This window comes from Andrena cerasifolii, chromosome 4 (assembly GCF_050908995.1).
Source record: "Andrena cerasifolii isolate SP2316 chromosome 4, iyAndCera1_principal, whole genome shotgun sequence".
Lineage (NCBI taxonomy): Eukaryota > Metazoa > Arthropoda > Insecta > Hymenoptera > Andrenidae > Andrena > Andrena cerasifolii.
Genome location: NC_135121.1, coordinates 20,303,748 through 20,323,021, shown reverse-complemented (window position 1 = coordinate 20,323,021; position 19,274 = coordinate 20,303,748). Strand labels below are relative to the sequence as shown.

At 36.4% G+C, this 19,274-nt stretch overlaps 4 protein-coding genes across 8 annotated transcripts; 2 read left to right on the top strand and 2 right to left on the bottom strand.

The window, feature by feature from the left end:
- Window positions 1–104: 104 nt before the first annotated feature.
- Window positions 105–11,972, top strand: Vha44 (V-type proton ATPase subunit Vha44). Of its 3 annotated transcripts, XM_076810700.1 has the most exons (9): window positions 105–251; window positions 1,303–1,624; window positions 4,430–5,014; window positions 8,387–8,573; window positions 8,855–8,953; window positions 9,039–9,247; window positions 9,410–9,554; window positions 9,624–9,768; window positions 9,856–11,972. In XM_076810700.1, exons 2-9 carry the CDS (start codon window positions 1,339–1,341, stop codon window positions 9,949–9,951), a joined length of 1,752 nt encoding a protein of 583 aa, XP_076666815.1. In that variant the 5' UTR covers window positions 105–251; window positions 1,303–1,338; the 3' UTR covers window positions 9,952–11,972. The 3 variants fall into 3 exon arrangements, with proteins under 3 accessions (XP_076666815.1, XP_076666813.1, XP_076666814.1); XM_076810698.1 differs by lacking the exon at window positions 4,430–5,014; XM_076810699.1 differs by lacking the exons at window positions 105–251; window positions 4,430–5,014 and adding an exon at window positions 762–941.
- LOC143368210 (S-methyl-5'-thioadenosine phosphorylase) lies at window positions 11,292–13,905 on the bottom strand. 2 transcript variants are annotated; one of them, XM_076810702.1, is made up of 6 exons: window positions 13,761–13,905; window positions 13,322–13,482; window positions 12,789–13,009; window positions 12,520–12,722; window positions 12,220–12,429; window positions 11,292–12,127 (listed from the first exon to the last, which is right to left on the bottom strand). In XM_076810702.1, the coding sequence occupies exons 1-6, from the start codon at window positions 13,779–13,781 to the stop codon at window positions 12,095–12,097; spliced, it is 849 nt and encodes a 282-aa protein (XP_076666817.1). In that variant the 5' UTR covers window positions 13,782–13,905; the 3' UTR covers window positions 11,292–12,094. The 2 variants fall into 2 exon arrangements, with proteins under 2 accessions (XP_076666817.1, XP_076666818.1); XM_076810703.1 differs by lacking the exon at window positions 13,761–13,905 and adding an exon at window positions 13,553–13,576.
- Window positions 13,906–14,190: 285 nt separating this feature from the next.
- Window positions 14,191–16,833, bottom strand: Hat1 (histone acetyltransferase 1). Of its 2 annotated transcripts, none has more exons than XM_076810696.1 (7): window positions 16,711–16,833; window positions 16,068–16,220; window positions 15,717–15,979; window positions 15,445–15,601; window positions 15,152–15,366; window positions 14,837–14,988; window positions 14,191–14,764 (listed from the first exon to the last, which is right to left on the bottom strand). In XM_076810696.1, exons 2-7 carry the CDS (start codon window positions 16,214–16,216, stop codon window positions 14,471–14,473), a joined length of 1,230 nt encoding a protein of 409 aa, XP_076666811.1. In that variant the 5' UTR covers window positions 16,217–16,220; window positions 16,711–16,833; the 3' UTR covers window positions 14,191–14,470. The 2 variants fall into 2 exon arrangements, with proteins under 2 accessions (XP_076666811.1, XP_076666812.1); XM_076810697.1 differs by lacking the exon at window positions 16,711–16,833 and adding an exon at window positions 16,437–16,574.
- A 535-nt stretch (window positions 16,834–17,368) lies between these two features.
- LOC143368214 (dynein axonemal light chain 4-like) lies at window positions 17,369–18,331 on the top strand. The gene is made up of 2 exons (XM_076810706.1): window positions 17,369–17,753; window positions 17,923–18,331. Exons 1-2 carry the CDS (start codon window positions 17,688–17,690, stop codon window positions 18,178–18,180), a joined length of 324 nt encoding a protein of 107 aa, XP_076666821.1. The 5' UTR covers window positions 17,369–17,687; the 3' UTR covers window positions 18,181–18,331.
- The last annotated feature ends 943 nt before the right edge of the window (window positions 18,332–19,274 follow it).

The following is a 19,274-nucleotide window of genomic DNA, read 5'->3' as shown; positions in this document are numbered from 1 at the left end:
TCCGATAGATTGGCAACAGTAGCGATCGTTGCAGACGGGATCCCGAGTCAGCTGATGATGCTCCGTTTCAGTTTGTGTTTTAGTTGCCGGGCGGGTCGTAAGGCAGCAGCACGCAATTGCCATCACGTGAGGTCACGATGGTTTCTAATGGTTTCGGCAGCGAGTGATTAGAGGAGCGAATGTTTTGAATTTCACGGGAAATTCAAGCATCTGCCATATCCCACAACCGAACGGTTAATACGAAATATCTGGTAAGCGAGAGCCATTCGTCTTGTATCTGAGATTTAATCGATAGAGGAACGGAAACCTTTTTGTCAAACGGAAACCTAAAAAAATATCGTTACCCCGTGTCACGATTAAAACTGGATCGAACAGTTCCTGTCAAGCTACTTTGACGCGTGTTCTCGTAACGACGTACGCGACAGCCCGTTATAGATTTAGGCTCGCGTGTAATATAGGGCTTGATCTGCAACGCACTTTCAAAGGGACGTTGCAATTCATCGTGTTATCGATTTTGCCCAGCGGTTTATTAGCGGACGCCATTAAGCCGTTTCCGACAATAAGAATAAGCCGCGACTTCGTGTGCAATGTCTCCGCACGTCCGACGTCAATTCAAGGACATACTTTTTTCGCGAGCAATTTCGTGCACAGTTGTCACTTCCCTATATTGATCACTGTGCAAGTTCAGCGCGCCATTCGTGCACTTAGTATATGTCACGTGGAAAGCGCGCCTAATTACATAATACCGTCGCCGAGGAAATATGCCGTGCCACACCCCCTTCTTTTATTTAACATTTCACGCGTGCCTGAATCAATGAATATTTCCTTTAAGCCTTGTCGCTATGAATTACTTTTCTATACAGCTGACCAACAAATAAATCAACAATGCCCCTAGGATCGCGGAATTATATGTCAGATCGATAGACCAACGTCACTGAAAGGTGAAGCAGGTGGTTGTTGACGAATCTCCTCTCTTTTTTTTAAGAGAAATTTTTACCTCAGATACTATAATCGTTTATTTATTCGAACTTTTTTAATAATTCAAATTGTGATGAAGAATTGGTAGATTCGTAGGTAGGGAATTCAATCCCCGGGATCCCGGCTGTTTTTTGGATTCCATTTTTATATTTTTCAGTTGTTCATAAAGCAATTTACGTTTTTAAAAATTCTCGGGATAAGTTATAACTTGATATATCAAATCCCGTGAGTTTTAGAATCCAAAAATCAGCCGGGATCGCAGGATTGAATTCCCTACTTGTAGGGGATCCTATACAATTTATGTGACAAAATATAATGTTTCAGATACAGTAGGATATTCGGTTCGGAATACTATCCAAAATGACGGAGTATTGGTTGATATCTGCGCCGGGGGATAAAACCTGCCTGCAGACATGGGAGACCGTGAACAATTTGACGTCAAAGCAGCACACTTTGTCCGTCAACTATAAGTTCCACATCCCTGATCTGAAGGTCGGAACATTGGACCAGTTGGTTGGTCTGTCTGATGATCTCGGAAAGCTCGACGCCTATGTGGAGCAAGTAACACGCAAGGTTGCGACGTACCTAGGAGATGTCTTGGAAGATCAAAGGGACAAGCTGCATGAAAATCTTCTAGCCAACAATAGTGAGTACATTACTATGCTTGTATTTTTAGAATTTGCTCTTTAATTTATATTTACGTCTGCCCTCTGACGAGAGAGGACGGATTGTCGAATATTCAGGGGTCCAAAATTATTCGACAATTTTTTTATGCATATTAAACTTCTTACAATGATATTACTGTAATGTCTAGGAGAATGGAATATCAATTGCAAATGTAGTTTTTTTTTTGGACCCTTGCAGACAGGTATCGATCGATTTTTTGTGTATGATGTTCTAACATAAAATAATATCAGTTGGCAAAAACATCAATGAATATACTGTACACAACACAAAACATGCACACTACTTAGAATGTTTCTTTAAGGGGTCATTCTGGTAATCACGCCGCAAAATTCGGCAACATTCAGGCTTTTTTTTCTCAGTGAATACATTGAATAACAATGTCAAACTTTTTTTTGATTCATTAAGCTACATGTAATGTATATGGAAGAATTTTTTAAATACACTTTTAATTGTGTTTCTTCAATGTTATCTGGAGTTCAAAATCGCGCCTTTGAAAAGACGGCGGGAGTGATTTTCGCTCACAGACTTATCTGAAACAAAAAAACCAAACTGATTCTTAATCATTATGAGTACCGCTATCGCAGGTGCCAGAATTAGCCACATAAGTCAAAATTTAACAATATTGCGCGCATTCAAACTTCAAGTTTCAAAATTTTCCATTCTTGAAGTTTGAATGCGCGCAATTTTGTTAAATTTAGACTTACGTGGCTAATTCTGGCACCTGCGATAGCGGTACTCATAATGATTAAGAATCAGTTTCGTTTTTTTGTTTCAGATAAGTCTGTGAGCGGAAATCACTCCCGCCGTCTTTTCAAAGGCGCGATTTTGAACTCCAGATAACATTGAAGAAACACAATTAAAAGTGTATTTAAAAAATTCTTCCATATACATTACATGTAGCTTAATGAATCAAAAAAAAGTTTGACATTGTTATTCAATGTATTCACTGAGAAAAAAAAGCCTGAATGTTGCCGAATTTTGTGGCGTGATTACCAGAATGACTCCTTAATAATGACCGTAAACATGTATCGGTTGGTTTATTAAGATTTTTAATTTATTCATTGAAAATAACGATAGCACGACTTTTAGAGTCTTTTGATCCTTATTCTCCTGAGTATCCTACATTAATAGATTGGTAGATGAGAACAAAATTTTGTCTGTGTACGCTAATCATGATATGACAACAGTATTATTTTTGATGAATATGTCTGAATGGACATAGGTTTTGTTCCTTTCTTTTCTCCTTTGTTGAGGATAATATACAGGCAAAATACTTGTCGCTATAGCACATAGTAACTAACATTCACAAGTATGATGCGTACCACGAATCTAGAATTCCGATATAATTTATGCAGTTAAAACATAATGTAAAAATTAATATTTTATATCCCCTTTTATTAAATGTGTTCGGTTGTACTGTAGTATATCTCGAATTGCCAGAGTTACCCAGTTTGCTTAAGATCGTCGATTATTCTGAATACTATAAACATGAAAGTTGATGAATATAAATTTCTCGATATATCGGATTAAAGTAAAGTACATAGCTATTCTTGGAACAAAGAATTATCTGTAAGAGCCTTTTGAAATTAGTATTGTACAGCTTTATATAATTAAAGGAATCAATGTTTTGCGTTTTTTTTTTAATGCTTTAACATTGGTAATTTTAATTAAGATGTGAGATAACGATGGTACACATCATATTCTGGCATATACTTTATATATCTGTAGAATGCTTATTATTATAATTGGGTTAGAAGTCATATCATTTATTACTTTCTACGAATAATTTTTTCATATTTGTGGTGTTGCTTGGCTTGCTTTGTTTAATTTGGACCACATTAACCCTGTTTCCCTACCTTACTTATTATTTTATTAACAAATGCTCATACATGTGCACCATCAAAGATGTATAAAGCTACAAAAAAATTTCAAGACACAAACATGCGGTATCAAGTACTGAGATGGATGAAAAATTTCATTAGACTATATATAGAAATCTGGACATATGGACCACGCTCGTTATTACAAATTTGCGAAGGACGCAAGGAGTTGCTTGGGTTACTGTGGTCACCGAGCTCCAATTAGTCATTACAAGGAGTCCTTCTTTTCTCTTTTATTTAGTTGTTTTATTGATTATTCCCCCCCTTTGGCATTATTGATCATTTGCAATTTAAATTTAAATCATTGCATATCATTTCTTCATTTCGATTACATATTATTTCGTTTATTCTTCTTTCCGTTATTCTCTCTTCCTTTAATTTCCTATTGTTTTCATCATGTCGGAGTATTTAACGGAAAGTCTGCTTCGCGGTGTAGGTAATCATTTGAAATTTTTCTAACAAGCAGAGGTGAAAAGATACTAGCGGCGCATCTTTATTGACGATTCAATAATGTGATCACGAGGTGCATAATTTTTATAAATATAGCTGATCGAGCATAAATCTGAGTTTAATGCATTCTTAACTTACAATAAGCACCACTGTAATGCTTATTGTAATTGGACTATAAAAATCATCTGGTAAGAAGTATCGAAAATTTGGAATCACTGAAAATAGTTTATCGTGTTTCTGTAATTAAATCTCTATTAGGATGTCGAGGTTCTTCTGCGCTAAATACTCCGTGATATATTTTTTTTTTCTTCCTTTGAGTTATTTTGATTGAGTTTCGACAGCATTGTCGTTAGGCATTTGCGTAGGACGCAATAATAGTTGAACGAGGCGTAAGAAAAATCGCGCGGAGATTGGGACTGGGCTGTAATGGATAGGTCAAACGTCAATGGATGGGGAGAGCTCGAGCCCCGAAGGGGGTCCGGACACCCCGCCAAACACCCCCGTCACCCCATCACACAAGACTTCGAAGGAGCACTACAAGCAGTGGAAGGAATCGGAGAAATGCGAACCAGACACGGCCACCTGTTTAGGTCAGCATCATCACCAGCGTCACCATCACCATCATGAGCATCATCATAGTCATAAACATCATAATCATCCCTCTGATTTCGAGAAGAAATCGTCACATAGTCCTCAAGGCATCTGTGATGTCCGATCATCGAATGATCCTTTATCAGTATATTCATGCTACCATGCGCATTGGTGCGCCGCTTCTACCTCTTCCACACCTATTCCTAGTCCTACCCCCACTAGTCCGAGCCTCTCCCTCTCATCAAACTGTAGCAGCGAAGGAGAGACCAGATGGCAGTCGGCTACACGTCATCGGATTACCGAGAAACCAGGTCGATCTACCTCCAATCGCAAATCTTTCGGCAATGACGACGACGACGAAGACGATGCGGATCAAAACAGCGACCAAGACCAAGACCAAGACCATAGCGGCAATTTGCCCAATCCAGGTACCCGTCCTACCACCGCCAGGTCAACCCCGTCGAACCTTTTTTCCCCCCAACATAGCTGCGAGACTTGTTCAAACCTATTTTCCTGTGCACCTCGTGATTCGCCCGTTTAGCGACCGATTCTTGTCTTATCTCCTTTGGAGGTAGATATAAGAGAGAAAGAGAGAGAGAAAGAGAGAGAGAGAGAAAGAACGTGAGAGAGGTTGTCATTTCATGGTGTTCGAGTTGTCGAAGAGTAACAATTCGCATGCAGCTTCTTTGCTTTCGGAGGAAAGATAGAAGGAACAGATAATGTAACTGTAAGACTCACATCGCTATCGATTTGATTCCTCCCGGTCACTAATATAATAAGAACGTCTTTATGATCCTAGTGCGCATTTCCTTCAATGTAAGTTTCGCACAGCTGCACTACATACGCAATGTTTGAATGCTAAGATACTTTCTGCCAGATCTTGCCTCCAATGTAATAGATTATTTAAAGTCTTCTTTAAATGTTAATGTGCTGTGTCATATAAGAGAGCATTGCTTATTACATATTATTTTTCGTTTTTGTCACTGTAATTAAATTCTCTACACTTTGATGTAATGGAATTCGTATTGTTCGAGAGACAACATTTCTCGTGTCGATGATCAAAGTATATATCGTACATTTGTATATATATATATCTCTCAGTTGGGTATGAAAGGAGGAAAGGACACTTCGCAAACGTCATGACAATCTCTCTCCAGTGTTTACAGCATACACGAAGCGAGACGGTACCAAAAGGAAAGATACTCGGCTTAGTTTACTTCGCTTGTGATTCGTGATACAAAAAAAAAAGAGAGAGAGAGAGAGGAACCTAGTATATCAAATGTTTTACGTTGTATCGCAACAATTTCCTTGGTGATGTTACAACAGATATTTAATTTCTTGTGCACGCAGGAATTAAAGTATTGGAAGATAACAAAGACAGCTGCCCCTGTTTCTAGCACATTTTAATTGCAGCAAATGTGCGTACATTCAGAAAGTTTGTTTTTCGGGAAATGCTCTAGTATGTTTTGAGTTCTTAGCTAGTTCTTTTTCACTCCTGCGTCCTAGTTACGAACAAATATTTCACTGGCTCTGTTACAAATTACAATATACATCACATAACTGTTCAAACTTTTCAATTAGTTTTCTCAGAAATCCACTTAACAATATCGAGGGGCCCATAATTGATTAGTATTTTTTGGAAATTCTTCAATCAATTGTTCCAGGTGATGTGGACGAATGAATGAACACATAGAGTACTACCTTAATCATTGTCAACCCTATTATACATTTTAATAGCTTCTTTCTAATGATTTTTTTAATTTCTATTATCTTATACCATACTTTGCTTTAGTTTCCCTATTTACACAGTTCATTTTGTATATTATTTTCGAAAAGTACAAGTCTAAAAAAGAATTATAAATTTACGAGAGATCACTGGCGTAGGAACAGTTAAAGTATGTTAGCGTAAGTTTTTAAAGCATAGTTTTTTCAGACCTATTACCTTAAGTTACATTAGTGATTTAAATAGAATGTCGTTAAAATTGAAATGTATAATTAAAGGTCAGACGTGTTTGTGGATATAAAATGTTCACGCAACAGATAGTTACCTAAAGTATGGTTTAAGAACAAGTGTTTGAGATGTGCTACATTTGGGAACAGCAACACAACCTTTTACACTTTTGTTTCTCTCAATATATTTTTTAGCATCTCCCTCTACCTAGCTTTCACATTGCTTTTTAACCATTACTTTCTATAATTTTCATAGAAGGACAATACTGCACAAACTGTAATACATGTACAACATATGTATTACGGATGCTAGCACAGATTACAGAAGAGACACAATTAACAAAAATTTAAAAAACACTTATCGATCGGTACATGGACTTTATGAAATACTGTTTCGCATGTTCAGATAGATTTTGAAGACAGTATGGTGCTCAAATACCCTTCAACACTACAAGTTACTCATTTCACAAAATACATCCTACTGATCAACTTTAATGAAGTACCTCATAAACAGTTAGCATGAAACGCTTAGGTACCTCGGCTTAGCTGCATATTCAGTGTCTATGTTACAATTGCTCATAGTATAATACATCATTTAGGTCACTAATTATACATGAGGGTGACATTAATGTTTAAGAAGAATATTCGAAATACACAAAGTATCCGTGCGATTCAGTATCGGCGGTCACAATATTCTGTAGCTTTCATTACATTCATACCGTAAAGAACCAAGTGTACATGCATATCGTGCATGCGTGCGTGCGTGCGTGCTTGTTCATTCGAAATTGTTATAAACCGATAGCTTTACGAATGAAAAATATGATATAGCGTTTAAAAATTCATATTGGTTACAGAGTTGTCATAAATATTGTTTGCATGAATATTTTATAAAATATCGTCCGCTCAGAAGCTGGGTATTGGTGATTTACGAGTAATTCGTTTCCATATGAATATTTAAATAAATTAATTCAAGCCAATGCATACTTCGCTTATTCAAGCTCTGCTTACAAATATTATTTATTGGAAAAAGCGCCCCATTTAAATGGAACAACTCTCACAATAAAAAGAGAACACATCAATAATATAAAAGTGCTTAATACTATACATTAATGTTTTGCATGCTGTATTTCTGTTAATGTCTCGCTTATTTTTGTAGTGCTAATAATAAGTAAGGAGCGTACTAGAATCAAGAAATGAGTTTAGTAGAAACAGTCTTTCTCTGTTATCTCATTGTTGTCAATACTCTCCTTATCGCAGAGTCAGTCTGAGAATTATTTTATTTTTAATCCAGCTAAGATTAGTTTAATTAGGCACATATTCATATGCATAAATATATTGTACACACACATATATTTTGGGGAATGCAAAATTGTGAATACAGCCTGATAGAATTTACTGTAAAATAGAAGGAAGTGTCTTTGTTTTTAAATCAGCTTTTTTTTAACTTTAACAACTTTCTTTAACAATCTTAACTAGAAGATACGCTTTAAAGAAGATGTATAAAGTGTATAGAAAATACTATCGAAAACCTTAATGAGCTACGGTTACTATTTTCTGCACACATTGTATGTGAATACATACGATCTGTTTGTGTGTTTGTACAATATACTATGATTCAACAGAGCTTTGTCATTTTCAGCTTCGAAATTTTTCCGAATCATTAAAGATATATTGAATATATTGCATTTGTGAGCACATTTAAGCACTTAGTATTACATGTGATTGAAACATTGCATGTTATTTATTGATTCCATACTTACGAAATTTTGTGAGCTCTGTTTGAATAATCGTATAGAAAATGAAGCCTGTAATTCCACACGACGATTACTCTAACATTTCAAATTTACTAGGTGATCTACCATCATACATAACACGATTCCAATGGGATATGGCAAAATATCCTATTAAACAATCTCTGAGAAATATCGCTGACATTATTGGTAAACAAGTGGGTCAGATCGACGCAGACCTGAAAACTAAGTCCACCACGTATAACAATTTGAAAGGCAGTTTACAAAATCTTGAGAAGAAGCAAACGTAAGTTCATTACTAATTTATGCAGAAATATTGATGTAAGCGTTTAACGTTTTGTGTATTCATACCTTTGCTAATTGTAATTATCCAATACGTCTCATATTTCTGGATCTTGGAATTATTTCCTATTTCATGTACTTAATCGCGTACTGCAAATTTTAATTTTCTCCTTAATAACAATTAAAATACCGAGAGTTCAGATAATACCAAATTTTAGTTCTGAAAGAGTTCGTGTATTTTGAAATCTATTCAAATAGTAATTTAAAATAATTGCTATTGTACAGAGGAAGCTTGTTAACAAGAAACTTGGCAGACTTAGTGAAAAAGGAGCACTTTATCTTGGATAGCGAGTATCTAACTACGTTACTTGTAATTGTGCCAAGGTATGCCTATTTAATTTCCCTAAAACTTGTTCCTAATGTTTCTGTTTAGCATTTAATAATGAACATTCATATACGAACATTTTAGAGCAAACTACCACGAATGGCACAGTGGATATGAGAATTTAACAGCCATGATAGTGCCACGTAGTACGCAACTTATTACTCAAGATTCTGAGTATGGGTTATTTAATGTTACCTTGTTCAAAAAGGTTATCGAAGAATTCAAGCTACACGCTCGTGAGAAGAAGTTCATTGTTCGTGACTTTACGTATAACGAGGAGGAATTAGCAGCAGGTAACCGCTATTGTAACGTAAATTCCGACCTGTATTCTTAACGGAAGTAATCTTGCTTTTATAAATAATAGAGGGACTGATGTATACATCTTTTATTGCTTATTGTGGTAAAATTATATATTACCCTTGTATAATCGTGAGATTAACTAAGATGTATTGCAGGAAAGAATGAGATTACAAAGTTAGTCACCGACAAAAAGAAACAATTCGCATCTCTTGTGCGTTGGCTAAAGGTCAATTTCAGTGAGTGTTTCTGTGCATGGATTCATGTTAAAGCTTTGCGTGTATTTGTGGAATCTGTCCTAAGGTAATAACTTTTAATATCCGATGCTACGATACATCTAAATGTGTATTAATTCGATCGATAACTTAACAGGTATGGTTTACCTGTAAATTTCCAAGCCATTCTATTGCATCCACATAAAAAGTGCGCGAGGCGATTACGTGATCTCCTCAATCAGCATTATGCTCATCTCGATTCCTCAGCAACAGCCTCCGGCGGTGCACAAGGAAATCAAGATGTAAGTTGCGGTATATTATTTTCACCGTTACAAGTAATAAAACCAGGAACACCTAATAATCTATTTTGTATCGATTTGTTTAAACAGAGCGTGGATATACCAGGATTAAGTTTTGGCCAAAATGACTATTTCCCTTATGTGTATTATAAGATCAACGTTGATATGGTCGACAACAAGGTTTAATAACGGAAGATGCACCCATTCTGCCTCTATATTTTAAATATTTGTTCATTTACGTAACATACTTCTATAACTCCAGGTACTTAACTAAACGCGCGCGTGGTGCGCAGATTTCGTTCGAATGAAATATGCTTTTGGATTTTTAGAAATTCTTTACACTATTGATTTTCAAAGTAACTGTAACTATAACTATCCCGAGTTCACTTTCACGAGTAGACCAAATATTTATCCAAAAAATGATATTTTTGTAGCACATGGAAATGCCTGGAGAGATGTATGAACTATATTAGCTCAATATACATTGTGCAACCATTTGTATAAATTCCAGCAAACATGTTCCAATACATATTGCAAACTTCCTCTTCTCTCTTTTTTTTTCGTTTTGTTTTCTTTTAAACTGGCTATGTTTGATCGACAGACATTAGTACAAATTAAATCCATAATATAGCTACTGCATCCGCTTCAAAGTGTCAACTTTTAAGAAACGGAAGAAACTAAAAGAATTCATTGTTGCAGTTCTAGAAACCATGTATCCCTTACAATGCCTACATGCGCTGATTTATTGAAGTTTTCACAGTCGAATATAGCACAACCTATTTTACGTGGTGTTACAACCAGGCAGGAAATGATTATCGTGCCAGAATAGAAGTTCCGCGATGTATAACTGTATTATTTTATGTATTATCTATAAAATTAAGAACATTGTGAATATTATCATGAAAGAGAAAGCGCGCCTTGTTACGAGAAATATACGGATCGTGTAATAATGATCAAAATGATGCTCTTACCGCCTTCGTTCAGTCTCGTAAACTCGAGTATTATTGAGGCGCTGTGCTATAAGGAAACTACTTCATAGGAAATGTTCAAAATTAATATTTTAATTATACATATTATACACAAGGGCATACAAATCGGAGGTACTCATTAGAAATTAAAGGGTTGCAAAATATTAGTTAAACTTTAAAGTATTATTAACATTACGTTTCAATAGTATATAGGGCGCCTCGTTTAAACCAAGCCACCTAATTTTCTACAGTTGCGACGCGTCGGTACAACGTAAGGAGAAAGAAATATCTGCTTTCATGTAAAAAGGCATGGGATTCTCATCGTCGGAACTGGAGATGATAATTAGGTGGACTGGGTTAAGTGGGATACCTTGCTGACATTAAACTTGATTGTAATACAAAGTATTAGGTATCGATTTAAAGGCAGCACAAATATGAAATGTTAATAGTGAGAGATCACTGCGGCAATTGTGAAACGATCGAACAGGTTGTATTATAAATGCTTTGTGTATAGAAGGTATACTATGCAATATTACTTTAAGTATCATTTTATCTTTGTTTTTTCCTCAAAGTGATACTTTTAATAGATGGGCATAATTTGAAGCGTATGTCTGAATACATTCACGGTTTTAATCTGTACATACGTTTTAGAAACAGAGCGGTATGATAATATTATTATCCCTGATTTACACGAGATCTTTTAGCTTCAAAGAGACAATTCTCTCAATTTATAATTTCCGTTTTGATAATCAATTACCGTTGGTGCTTCGAAACAGAATTATATTTCAAAGTGTAAATTATCTTATTGCTGGCGATAAATTGTTGATGGGAGACCAAAGTTTATCGTCATTAATTAAAATTTCTACGCAAATAGATTTTCCTATGCGTTATGTGATGGAGGTGATATTATATGCGTTAAAAGCGTTACATGTATCATACTGATAATCCCGAAAATGTATTATTTTATATACCTTGAAATCAACTACAATATTATATTCCGAACTTTACCATTCTAAAGGTTCCAGTTGTGAAATTAATGTTTCGGTTATAGCAATGACAATACTAGCCAAATGATAAATGTACGAGAATCCATGAATAAATAAGTTCTTATATGTGGTCAAAGAACTACACTGTTACAGCTTGTAGATACATTAAACAGAAATTATCATTGAACCAACTTGCTTTTATTAATTGTATAGGTAAATAATATTAGGTAATAAATACCAACTCTAAGTGTCATTATGTAACATTTATTAAGAGTCATAATACATGCTCCCGAACCTTTAAGTAAGAAGTGCGTAAGTTGGATTTCTTGGTATCAGAATGAAATTATTAATTTGGTAATTTAGCCCGTGTAAAATTTAAGATGAAACTTTACTAGTTTCACACAATTCCTGAAAGGAGAAAAAGAATCGGTGTTTAACTTTTACGGTACAGAGTTACCGCTTTGTTTTTTTGTATTATTTAAATAAGAGGTAAATGTTACCTTTAAAGCACAAATTTCTTCATCCCAATTCTTTTCGCCAATAACTTGGACTGCTTTTGCAAGCATGTTTATTACTTTACTAACATTTTCTTTAAATACTATTACCACGTCAGCTGCATGAACCTTGTCCTCCGAGTCTTTCCAACAATCATAATCCGTTGCCATTGCTACAGCTGCATACAGAAGTCCTGCTTCTTTTGCTAGATACACCTAATTAAAGAATTTATGTACATCCTATTTAAGTTGACGAAAATTACTAGTTTGCGCTTCAATTCTGAGATCCGAAAAGAAATAAAATACCTCTGGACATATAGTCATATTAATTAAGTCTCCACCCAAGAGACGCATCATATTACTTTCAGCTTTTGAAGAGAAACGAGGTCCTTCTATAGCTACTACTGTTCCCCCCTTTTTTATATCATACTTTAATTCTTTGCCGACTTCGTATAATATTTTTGATGTTTTCACATCGAAAGCTGGTTCCATTGGAATGTGGCGTACACCTACAATTTCACGTAACAACATTTACAATTGCATAATTTGTATAGCGCGCAAGCAAAGTTATTTACCAGAATATTTGGCTGAAGTGCCATCATAAAAGGTCACATTTCTATGAATTGTTTTGTCTATAAAACTATCCGGAATAACTAATTGACCCTTGGAAATTGACTCTTGTAGAGATCCGCATGCATTTGATGCAAGTATATGAGTACATCCAGCTAGTTTTAAAGCTTCAATGTTCGCACGATAATTGATAGTAGTGGGGTTTAATGTATGGCCCGGTCCGTGTCTGCGTGTAATCGCATAAGATTGTTTTGGTTAAATTTCAATGATAAAGCGATGACTACTCGCAGAAGATAAAGAATTGTATACTTTGCTACCAATGTGCTTTATGTTTCGCGTAATGCGTGAATCTTATTAAAAATAAAACAAATTTTGGCAATTATATTTGCCTTAAAGTAACAAGTTTTGAAAGTGCGATCTCAATGTTAATATTGATATATATATATATATGTTCTAGCTTGGTAGCAGCAATATTGTTTTTAGCACATTAAATACATTGGTTGCACCAATATAATTGCTATCAAAGATAAAACATTACCTAGATAATAATACCACATTTACACCATTAATATTCCCATGCAGAAGATCGCCAGAAGGTAATCCAAAATCATTTTTAGCCGCTTCCCGTTTAGTCACGCAGTCAGTAGTGAGTATATGATTTTGGGGATCGTCCAAGCCGGAACCGCCAATTATTCCGACCTATGAACAATGATTAAAATCAATTTGCACGTGTGCAGTTGTTCGAATTTAAAAGGGGGTCACCGGCCACCTGTTCCATGTGTGGCGATTTCAATAATTATATTACAGGTTCATAAAAATACCACTTTAGTACATGCTACTGTACGATCGAATCCTGTCACGTGAAAGTTTCGTGAGCTCAACAATTTCAAAATAGGTCGTTTATTTGCACAACACATTCCTAAAATCGACGGGAGAAAAATATAGTTTTTCATGTTATGTTTCAATATTGACCTTACCTTGACCTGATGCTCAGTCATTTCAAAAAAGTGACTATTATTTAATATAAAACCAGCTTCAAATTTGAAATCTTCAAATTTTCCAGGATACGCGTTATCGATAAGGAGTTTGGGATAGTGCTCCACTGTGTGATTTTATGGAAACGAATTAGCCAAGCGCCATCTAGCATGGTGTACAATGTTGAAATTCCAATTATATTAGGAACAAACGTATTTATGCGTGAAATTGTGTTAATATTTCTATTCTTAAATTATTTGGAAATATTTATCTCGAAAAGTGAAGGAATTATACGAGATATTAAAACTGTGCCAAAGTAATATGAATTATTACTTTGGTTTCATTAATGTATACCATTAAAATGATGTTATACAAGATATCTGGGAAATTTGGGAGCAGATAAAAGGGAACTAATCAATTCCATCGTGCCTGTAGTAAAATGCATATATTTTTAATTTTGTAGAAAAAATAAATACAACAAAATTATACCGTTTAAACGAAGAATGCTTTTCACTTCTAGTACACGCGAAAGACACAATTTGAATGGATGTTCTATCCTGTTAAGTATAATTATTTAAGTAACTTTTCAAGAGGAGGAAACTTTACAGAGCCAATAGAAAGATGTTTCGACTGATGCTTCGCATTCAAACAGTATTAATTGCTTTATATGTAAACAGTATTGTAAAAACGGAAAATGATAGAATATTAAGTTTCAAAGTTCTTCTGCATCTTCCAAACGTTTAATAACTTTCTTATACTCGTCTTCTAAACTTCTATACTCTTTCTCAAGACTTTGGATCCGTTGCTCCGACGTGGGTAACGTGATGTTCGCTCGTTTATCAACATTTCTCAATGCGCACTCCAATTTCTTTATATCATTCTGCTCACGTCTATACGGAATATTCAGCCTTCTTTTCACATTTAACCTGTATTCGCGATATTCCTGCTCGTTAGTTACATCGGTCGCGCGTAATCTCAATATTTCATATACTCTACGGATTTGTTTCTGTAAAGTAAAAATTGTCTCCTGTTATTGAAACGCTAATATAGACAGAGAAGTTAACAGCACTGGGAATACCTTGTTGATCTTGAATTTTTCTTTCGCTTCGGCGGCCATTGCTTTCCTGAAACCTTGGAGTAGACATTCCCGCGAAAAGCTGGGTAATGTGCTGCAGTTCATTGCGTCCACATAATCTCTTAATCGTTGGAAACTTACGGATGGGTCCTCAACTACAAAAATGATGACAATGCCTTACCAAAATCAACTAGATTTACTGAAATCAAATCAATCGATCAGCCATCACTCTTTCTTTTCAGCGTTCTTGGAAGTTAAACGTCGGTGAAGCGTGGAAACGTGATCGTTGCAATCGTCAGCCGATATGTGTTCATTTACCTGTTATGTCTTTGACTTGGTTCCTTCCAATGTACTCGCAGTAAATGGCATGCAGCAGGTGCGCACCGAGTCCCATATTTTGGAATGGTGGTAGAATTAAAACCTGAGCTATACGAGGTCTAGTATGATGCGGGTAGGCGTAATACTGGTACACGGTAGCGAAACCAGTGGCTGCGTAACGAACATTACCATCTGCTGTGTTATATCTCTCAAATCTATTTGAGGATTAAATGAGTTATAGTTGGATACTGTGCATATAATTAGTAGAATTAGAAAGTGGTAGTCGAGCTTACATATTAAAATAATGCCAACGATCATCATCTATGTCTACAAAATTAGCAGCATCTATGTACCAAAGGACGAATGTTTGAAGACGCTGCTGAAACTCCCTAAACCCTTTGTAAGTCATATCTGCTTTATAAACTTCAAATCTCCTTTGGCAACCTTCGTCTGTACAATTTGTAAATATTTATCGATCGATTGTATCACCCATTCATACATATACGTTTATGAAATACACATTGCTTGTACACATTTAAATACTAGTCGTAGAGGAAAGAGTTACCGTTGATAGAAAATGAATGGAGCAATTCCCCGTGTGGTCTGAACGTACTGTCTTTCTTAAGGGACCTGATAAAAGCATCTAAATTATTGTGAACATCTGGCGGAAGTTTCTCCGCAATTTTTGGTAACACTTCGTCCGCTTCAACTCCTTCGTAAATCGTTTTATTTATTTTCTCTGAATAGGTCATACCCAGATATGTTTCTAAACATCCCGCAGAGTAATATAGCTTCACTCTGAGATCTCGGTAACCGAATATCGATTCACTGAAACAGGAAATGAATAATCAGAAAGAAGAACGAAGCGATGGTGAGTGGATTATAGATTTCAATAAGGCGCCTCTCGATAACAAACCTGTCTCCAAATACTTGATGAGACAATTCTGGTCTGAATGTGATTTCGTCGTTTTCTAAATCGTCTACGCTGCGGACCATTTTAAATTCCAATGCATCGTTGCTACATACTACTAAAGTCTTTAAACGCGCTGTAGCGGGATCTTCCATTTTACTGTAAAGATAAAATAAATAAGACAGATCGACCGGTAACATTGGGAAGTCCTATATAAACAGATCAGTAACGGTGGTAGACACTTTATCTCTTCTACAGATAGATTCATCAATGAATATCTAACAGCATCTCTATGTAACAATCTGCTTTCCGAAATATTTAATAATCGCATTCACATTGTACACTAAATACAACGTATTTCAAATAATTTTATACCGCTTTTCCAGGTATATAAATTTGACCTTGATCAGTGGGAACTCTCAAGCAACATTCATAGGTTATATAGTATCTCGTTTGGAAATCGGTAATATATTTTACAGTAATGCCAAATTGCATTAGGAGTAAGTTATCCGACCGGCGATAAATAAAATTAACATTCAGTCTTTCAAATGTACGTTTATTTTCGCGTCTCGTGTTAGCCTGTGTGTTGATGTTTTAGAAGATAAACGAGCCTCCCGTAGTTAACACGTGATATTAGTATATTGTATACCTTTTTCCGATGCGTGTGTATAATAGGTTCCAATAAATGCCACTTTATATTCGTTTTTCTTTAAATACAACTAAAAAACAACTTCGCGCCAAAAATAAAGCGGTTACTGAAGCTAGTTAGAATCAGTGAACGGCGGAAATCCCGTACGCTCGTACCTCTAAAAGCGGTGGGGGAACTCACGCATGCCCGCGATGGGCGCCGCGACGTCGAACCAATCAACGCCAAGATTGGAAACGAAGGGAAACGAAACGACGCCAGCGCCAAGCCAAGCCAGCTACCAAGTCAAGTGAGGTCGCGGCCAACCAGCGTCGTCGGGGAATCGGGTGTCGACGCTGGTTGGCCGCGGCCTCACTTGACTTAGCTAGTTGGTTTGGCTTGGCGCTGGCGTCGTTTCGTTTCCCTTCGTTTCCAATCTTGGCGTTGATTGGTTCGACGTCGCGGCGCTCATCGTGCGCATGCGTGAGTTCCCCCACCGCTTTTAGGACGGTATTCTCAGTAGCTAATTATTCTTAAGCAAATGCGGCATCCTTTACTAGCTACTAGATTAGTAAAGGATGCCAAATGCTTAAGCATTTGCTTAAGAATAAGTAGCGACTATGAATACCGGCCTTATTAGAGGTACGGGCGTTCGGGATTTCCGCCGTTCACTGGTTAGAATTGTTCGATAGTTCAAGAACTGACTGGATTCTTTGTCCCGAATACGTGCACGCTATTGGTTAGCTTCAAATAACCACCCCCCTCCGTTTATGCGAAGCAATCTTTTTAAATCCGCATATTTCAATTTTGTACGATAACACACGCAATTATATTGTTTACAGATTCCTGTTTCACGTCTCGCAATGAATCGCGAACATGAACTTTTAAACAACGTACGCTTCTCGGTATGTTGGTGAACACACGTATGCAGCGACGTATGCAATCAACGGAAATAAAACAATGTGAACGTAAAATTTGAAAAATTGAACTATTAATCAAATATGTCAAGAGGCGATGTGAAAAAAGCGGAAGAGGCTCTGGTATTTCATACATATCCATTATGCGAGGTATAAGTGGAATAAATTCGTAAAGTTTGGTCAGAAGTAAATTAGAGTCGTAAAAATTTGCGAGTATTCGCTAAAGGCTAGACGAATTTAAGCTTGAAAATATTGATAACTATTCCGCGTAATCGGGGTGAAAATTACCGTTAGCTGTAAAAATTTAATACTTTTATAGCATAGTGATATGCCAGAAGAAATGAGACAGGAAGCAATGGAAATGTGCGTTACTGCGACGGAGAAATATTCCGACAATTATGAGCATGCGGCTCGTTCGATTAAAGACGGTTTGGATAAAAGGTTCGGAGGGCCCTATCATGTTGTTGTTGGGGAGTCGTATGCTTGTGCAGTTACGTATCAAGAAAAATCGTTGATATACCTGTATAATAGCGGAAACCTTGCTGTCCTTGCATGGAGGACGATTTCAAGTATCTGACGTGGAGTTTCGATATGTAGACTATACTTCAAACGCAAAATACCAATGTATTATTAATTTATTAACGAATAAGAATTATACATCACATGTTCAAAATATTTTATATGATTGCTGTTTAGATTTATTAACATTTATTAACAATGTGTACTTCGTTCTACTACACGCAAAGTACTAATAAACAATCAGGGCCGGCGGAACCCATTATGCAAGTAATGCGCCGCATAAGGGTGCCAGCCGAAGGGGGCGCTAAAAAATGTAAATGTAATTCTTTTTTTATTGTACCTCGTAAAGGCAGAACATATTAAATAGAAAACAGGTGCAAAAATTTTCTTGCATAAGGGCGCCAACCATCCTCGCGCCGGCCCTGTAAACAATGTTATCTTGTAATTTATAGCTTGCACGGGCTCTGAAGAAATACCATTTTTGAGCGTCATAGTGTCTTGATCCCTAGTGATCCTCTAGGCAGTGATTGGAACAACGTGTATCGTCGCTGATTGGTTGCCGCGATTTGGGGCAAAAGCGGAAGTAGACAGAGAAAGAAACTGTGAAAAAAAAAGAGACAGAAATACTGAGAGAGAGAGAGAGGGAGAGAGAGAGAGAAATACTGATAGAAAGAGATAGATAACAGTTTATGCTTATTTCCGGTTTTGCCCCAAATGGCTGCGGTTATGCCGATCACTCCCTGGAGGATCACTATTGATCCCCGAAATGGATTTTCGGAGAGAAATCCGCGTAAGTCGACAAACCGAGCCAAAGCATAGGTAGCGTAGCAAAAGCCAGCCCTCTATGTCAAAGGGCGGTATTCTCAGTATTAATGCTTAAGCATTTGCTTAAGAATAAGTAGCGACTGAGAATACCGCCCAAAGTCTCACTCTTCTAACAAGTCACACATTCAATACATTTCAGAGTAATTGCTGAGTTGGACGCTGTTCATGAGTAGATGCCACTACATTCAGTCCTAAAATTATGGGTCGGTAACACAGTTTGGGTGGCGATACGAATATCCATAAGGTGATAGGTCTATCCTATACCACCTCTCTGCTTCGTCGACGCTTCGCGTCGTCAAGTTCATAAAAATAACAGACGCTCCTACA